Here is a 6,602-nt window from a genome sequence, read left to right as displayed (position 1 = left end):
TATATGTACCTCCAAAATTTCCTTCTATACAGTATATTACTGTTATGTTACATGTGTGACAACTGACAACAATAGAATACAATGAATAATGAGGCACCAGCCTCACTGCAATACATGTAGATGTTTCATTATCAACATTAAAAGAACTTCAGCACAAAGAGACTCTGCTGATACAATAAGAAACGTGCAAACAGAAAGTTGTTGCCTTTATTTGTTTGAGATAGTATAGATACATGTACTTAAGTGCCTATAGCCCATTAGGTTGTTGCTCCAACTCTTTACAAACTAAAACCAGGATAAAATTTCAGTAAGTATAACTCTTCATAATGTAAGATTTAAAGAATTCTATTCATATTTTTAAGGCCATGTTCTAATCTACTGGAAAATGCTACCAGCTACATGTGTCTCTAGAGTGCCAACACAAAATTACATGTACTTAGCTCAACTACTCGATTTTCTTACTTTGAAGCACCTTGTACCGAACAATTATATTTGAGCAACACAAAACAGTTAAGCAAGACTTTTCCAGGCCAAAAAGAAAAAATGTAGGAGTTTGGAACATGCTGTGCTAAAATTATAGTTTATTAAAGACAAATTCAGTTGTACAAATAAATGAATGACAGACACAGTAACTGCTACAGTATACGTGTACCTCGTGTTGGCAGGGCCAATAAAATTGTGTACCCTTTGCCCTATCAGTATAAAGACTTTGTTTATGTGTTTGTTGTTATTTTTCTTTATAGTATCATTGTTATTGTTTGTGTTTTTCATAGATATAACATAAAAACCCAGCTACCCATTGCCGTAGCCTAGCGCTGGGGTGCACTTCGATTGGAATGATTGGCCAATGTCTGTGATTCCCTCCAATTGACCCTTGTTATAAGGTCGCCATCAGATGGTCTTTTGCTCCAGTTCTGTTTATGTGGTTTGGTTAAATTTGACATTAGTTAATTTTTCTTACCATTACTGTTGCTTGTTCATGCGTCTTATTCATTGTAGTTAGATGTGTGGTTTTTCTCATGTGACCCTCTGAAGGGACTGGCAGTCTGGCCTTGAGAACCAGATGTGGCAGGTTAAAACATTTTTTGGACACCCAACTCTTTGTTCTGCGAAATCCACTTCAGTCAGGTCAGGCAAGTTTTTAGTAATTTTTGCAGCCCTAAACTAGAGTTGCATTAATAGGCTAATACCAAGTTTGTGTAGTACATGTACATGCATGTGTAAAACTGGTGCAGGCTCTGTGGTTTTGTAGACATGGACTTTGTTTGTAGATGAAAACTTGCCCACATGTGCATCTAGTTTTTCTGGGAGTGCAGAATGGGCCTGGGTAGCCATTACTGGAGATCAAGTGTGGGCTTGGGTAGTCATTATTAAAGGTTGTACTATGATGCGTGGGTGGATCAAAGTCACCGCCAGTGCTACAGCTTCAATAACACGCATGGTAGGAAAATGTAGCACTGTGTGGAATATATAGTACTGCACAGTATAATATGTTTGGGCTTTCCTTTTAACCACAAGCTTTGATAGAGGCAAATAACAGCCTCAGCTACATACACTAGACATGTAACAATAATAATAGTGATAAATGAGATCTGATCACCTTCTAAGCATAGCACCTGGCCACTTGTGTGACTTTTGAAATTTCATTTGATCTGCCCATGCACCACTACAAACCAATCAAAGCACTATTGAGAGTAGGTTACGGAAATTATTGCACTCGAACCGTCTTGAGAAAAATGTAGCACTCAGCTTCGCTTTGTGCTACATTTTCCTCTGGACCGCCCCTCGTGCAATAATTCCTGTAGCCTACTCTCAATAGTGCTTTAATTAATACTTAAGTGGTGCTTGTACATGTACTTATTTGTGCTTAAGTACAAGCACCAAGTGCTTGTCCCCATGTCTGCAATAAAGTACAATAATGAACAGAAAAAACCACACACACACACACACAATTATTACATGTACAGTAATGAATAACTAGGATGATGTTTAAAACATTATGGGGCTAGCACAAGCGAGCTTTGTGAATTTATGTGAAAATAATAAGCTATTACAATTTTAATACTTCATTTCAAGTTGTGAATGACAAAAATGAACAAACCCATGTAGTTGTGTCACTTGATCAACTTCTACCTTTGGTTGAGTTTAGCCTACTCTCTTTATTGATTGCAGCTTATATTCTATGTCTTTGAAATGAGGCTTTTAAAATAGAATGACTTGAAAATCTTCGTTGTATAAAAAAGCCTGTTGCTTTAACTTTAAGAGCTTTTTACACTGACTTGCAAATGAAATCAGTCTTTTTACACTGACTTGCTAATACCGATATCAGAATGATGGCATTTGCAAGTCAGTGTAAAAAGCTCTTAAAGTTAAAGCAATTGGCAATTTTTCTACTGTATTCTATATCTGATGTGAAAACAGTAGAAAGATTGCCAGTTTAGTCAAGTCAGTCAGAAACATTTGCTTGACTTTTACACTTTACTTATGCTATTATGCCAACAAAAAGGAGTTTCATAGTTACTTTATTGAATCTTTCCTCTTCTTAAACTGTTGAAGAAGTCTTTGAACACTGCGTTTGGCCTATCTTGTTGCTAGAAAGCTCATGACTTTTTCCCGTGTGTTGATCGCCATTTTATTACACTGCGGCCACTCCCACTTTCAATGGAAATTGCATTGCTAATGCATGTGCTATCACGGACATGTAGAGGAGATACGGAATATGTATGTGCACAGACGTAGAAACAAACTCTGCTTGTCTTAGTGGGGCTCGCCCATGCTCGCCCCAATTAAATTTAATTATTGTACTTTATTGCAGACATGGGGTCAAGCACTTCGTGCTTGTACTTAAGCACAAATTAGCACAGCTTTCTGTACTTAGTGCAGCTTACAAGCACCTTTTCAATATAATGCATGTTCTTTGTACATGTACATGTACTTGTACTTAAATACTTTTACAAATTGACAAAAGCACAGCAAAAATGAATAGTGTACATGTACATGTTGTGGTTACACAGTCCAGTAAATTGTAGTAACAGTAGTATACAAGTTTAGTAGCATATTGTGTGTGTGTGATAGCTTAAAGAACGGTATACAAATCACCCCAAAGCTCCCTGCTGTTTTCATTCATTATAAACGATACACAGAATTAATGTATACTAGACACAATAGTAAATTAAATGACTAAGTGCATGTACATGTACATGTACAATGAACAACTATAATTGTTATTGTTACACTTTATGAACGTCTAGTACTTATTAGTGTACTTAAGCACTCTGAAGAATGCTTGTTCTTGTACTCAAGCACTTATGGTGAAGCTAGGGATTGTACTTGTGCTGTTACTTCTAATACATTTAAGTGCTTGTGTTTGTGTTTAAGTACATTTCATAGTGCTTCACCCCATGTCTGCTTTATTGTTCTTTATTGTATACGTTTCTTCCCATTTGCTGTAGAAGTCCTTGAAGGCTGGAGCTCCTAGTTGCTTCTGTCATTTCATTTTTAGAGCCAATGCATAGGTTGGGACATGTGGGAAACTTCCTGGCACCTGTTCCAATAGCTCTCCATTGCATGGTGGAAAGGCAATGCTGCTATGTAGGCCACACACAGAGCTCCCCTCCCGTCTGTCGTAGAGTCTTTGCTGAAACAACTTGGGGTTTTTTATTGATTTCAAGTTAGTTTTGTTTTTTTTTTGTTTAGATATGTTGTTGTAGTTTAAACTTCTTCTCTCATCTATTTAAAGATAATAATAAATAACTTCATTTTGTTTTTTGTTCTTTTCAGTGCCTTTTTGTTATTATTTTTTGTTTTTCATTGTTTATTGGTTTTCCCTCTTTTTATAATAATATTTATAATAACAATGACAAATTATGATGATGACACTAGTATAGGCCCTGCCTACCTGCAAGAAACTTTATATAAGGCTGAATGAATGAAGTTGCAAGTGTCATTCTAGTCTTCCACTTCTTGTCTTCTTCTAAGATTTCTACTACAATAGTTCCAATCCTGCTTCTGGTGTTATAGTGGGACATGCTGCCTAAAGTGCCTATGCTGAAGCTTCTTTTGGCAGTTAAAGGCTTCTTTTCTCTCATCCCAAGTCCTAGCATGGCTATCCAGACTGCGGTGGAGTACACTAAATGCTTCCTCTGCGAAGTGCCCAAACCACCCTGGTAATAACATTTCACTTCAACGAGCCCGTTTGTCGAGCCTGCTGTAACCTTGAAGGATATGACCGAATTGGAGCTGTCATCAAGTCGGCCAAAACAATGATAAGATTTAGTAACCCTCAATGGCGTGCTGCACTGGCGGCTGGAGTTGCAGTATCTCAGCAAAGCGGCTGTTAAATTTTTCCATCCCACCATACTCCTACTCAATTTCTCTTTCAATTGTTCCCCCCATAACTCCTTTCTCAGAATCTGCAGCTACAGGCGTCACTGATGATGAAGGCACGAAACAATCCGGCCAGCAAACAGCCTGAAGTTCCTCTAAAGATCCAGCACCATCATAAGGCTGATGAGCAAAAGATCCACCATCATAAGGGTGATGAGCAAAAGATACACCATCATAAGGCTGATGAGCAAAAGATCATCCATCAAAATGCTGATGAGCTGCTCAATCTACCAGCTTTTGAAGACATCATCCAAATGCTAGCAGCACTAAACAGGAGCACTCCATTCCGGATCAGGTTCCAGCGGGATATGACTGTGTTTGGAAGAGTCATTGGCTTCTACACGAAATCTTGTTTACTAAAAGTGATGACTGAGTATCCGATTTACTCTGGAGAAGTGTTATCGTGTGCTACCCAAGCTGCAAACAGAATGTTAATGGATTTTCGGCTAAAACAAGGCGAGGGAAGCCTGAAGCCGGGACAAGAGGTATAGGGTATCAAGATATACAATACGAGAGAATTTACTCTCAGCCAGATGAGTGGCAGAGGCTTGGAGATCTAGTCAATGAAGAGGTACGGATGTTCTTCAAACCGGTAGCCTAAACCAAGGCTTGCTTCCTCAACGACATCTCTTCCAGGAAGGTCAATCACCCAAACACTTAAAGTCACAATATCTAACAAAGTTCTGCACTGACAGAGGAGTTGTTGAGGCTGTTGAGAAAGCATTGAAAGGCATTGTGGCAACAGATACTACTACAGATCATAGTCATGAATACAAGTCTCCTCCAATAGTGCTGATTTCTTCAGAACAAGGACAATGATTGAGTGCCATAGCCAATTTGAACTTGGAACTGCTATATACTGAAAGACTATTATTGTTATCATTAATGTTATTATTGTTTACTACTATTATATATACTGGAAGAGACAAGATTAATGTTATTGTTGTGTTCCTTTCCTTAAAATTATCGTTATCATGGAATCTATTTTAGTTTATTATTCTTTTGTAGACTGAGTCAAGTTATTTAATCTTAACCCGCTATTTTCAATTCAGTGCTGCGGCTTTGCCCTTGCTCGGCCTCATTAAATTTATATGCACATTACTTCTGTCATGATAAGTGCAGATTTGGTGGTCACTTTGAAGTAGCTAATTGTTTGTTACTTAAGGTACTTTTGGATGAAATTTTAATATTTTTTTAATTGCTGCCATTTTATAGTAAAGAAAAAGTTGTACAACCTGTGCTTTTTTTAAAATTTTACCATGCACAGTTTAGAAGTTATAGATCATTGAACTTTAATAAAAAAAAAATTCCTGCATAACTTTTCATACTTTATACGCCATCTTTGATCTTGTGTCATTTCTGGATACCTCTGTATATTATAAAACTGGCGGGAAAAATTAATTGCAAGGTGGGGTTAATTTATGACGTCATATTAGTCAAACCATTAATAAAAATGGCCACCAGTATGTATTTCCTGACTATTGTTCATTTAGCTGTTTCATCTGGTGAATGCAGGCTCTACGAAGCTCTAAAGCTTGCAATCGTGGCATAATGAATGCAAACACTCAATCAAGTTTGTATGCAGTAAATGCTTTGTGATACACTGATGTTTGAAAGTCACAAAACTTTATGAGAGATTGCAGCCCATTTTGCAAAACTTGAAAAACTTTTGCCAAATGATGCAATATAAGTCAATAGAAAACAATATTATAAACACAATGATATTACAAAAAATTAAAGTACTCTCATCATGTTCAAGAATTCTTTACTCAGTTTTCATCCATTTTACAAAGTTTAGTAGAGTTTATTGCATCTCACTATTGAGAAAAAAATTAAAAAAATTATATATTGTAGAAAAAGTATAAAGAAAACAATGTGTCCCGAAATCTAAATTTTGCATTAAGCCCGTTGTACCTTAATGCACTTCAAAGATTAAAGATTTAGCAATACATAAGTTGCATAATGATCAATGATTTTTCAAGTATGTTAGCATTGCAATTCTGACTGTTGTCTGGTATCAGCAGGTAGGCAAGCACAATTACTTGTTTTGAAAATAAAAGTACTAATATTGAATGAACATGTACAGAGATGATCAGCTAAACATACTTTTTGCATGCTTAATGAGGGGGTGGTGCTGAAGGTTTTTAGCTGAAAACTTCAAGGTTTTACGTCACAAGTCCCAGAAACAGCAATGAAGTTCTTAGTACAATAATATG

General features: G+C 36.7%; 1 protein-coding gene across 1 annotated transcript in view; it reads left to right on the top strand.

The window, feature by feature from the left end:
* LOC109582649 (zinc finger BED domain-containing protein 1-like) overlaps positions 1-4,877 on the top strand; it is a 9,504-nt gene extending 4,627 nt beyond the window's left edge. Inside the window, exon 2 of the mRNA XM_019997491.1 lies at positions 4,410-4,877. Within this exon, the coding sequence (XP_019853050.1) occupies positions 4,410-4,877 (468 nt within the window). The remainder of the gene's footprint in view (positions 1-4,409) is intronic.
* Positions 4,878-6,602: the final 1,725 nt, after the last annotated feature.

The sequence above is a fragment of the Amphimedon queenslandica genome, unplaced genomic scaffold (assembly GCF_000090795.2).
Source record: "Amphimedon queenslandica unplaced genomic scaffold, v1.1 AMPQUscaffold_13367, whole genome shotgun sequence".
Classification (NCBI taxonomy): Eukaryota; Metazoa; Porifera; class Demospongiae; order Haplosclerida; family Niphatidae; genus Amphimedon; species Amphimedon queenslandica.
The sequence above is the reverse complement of the archived record's forward strand: the minus strand, read 5'-3'. Positions and strand labels throughout refer to the sequence as shown.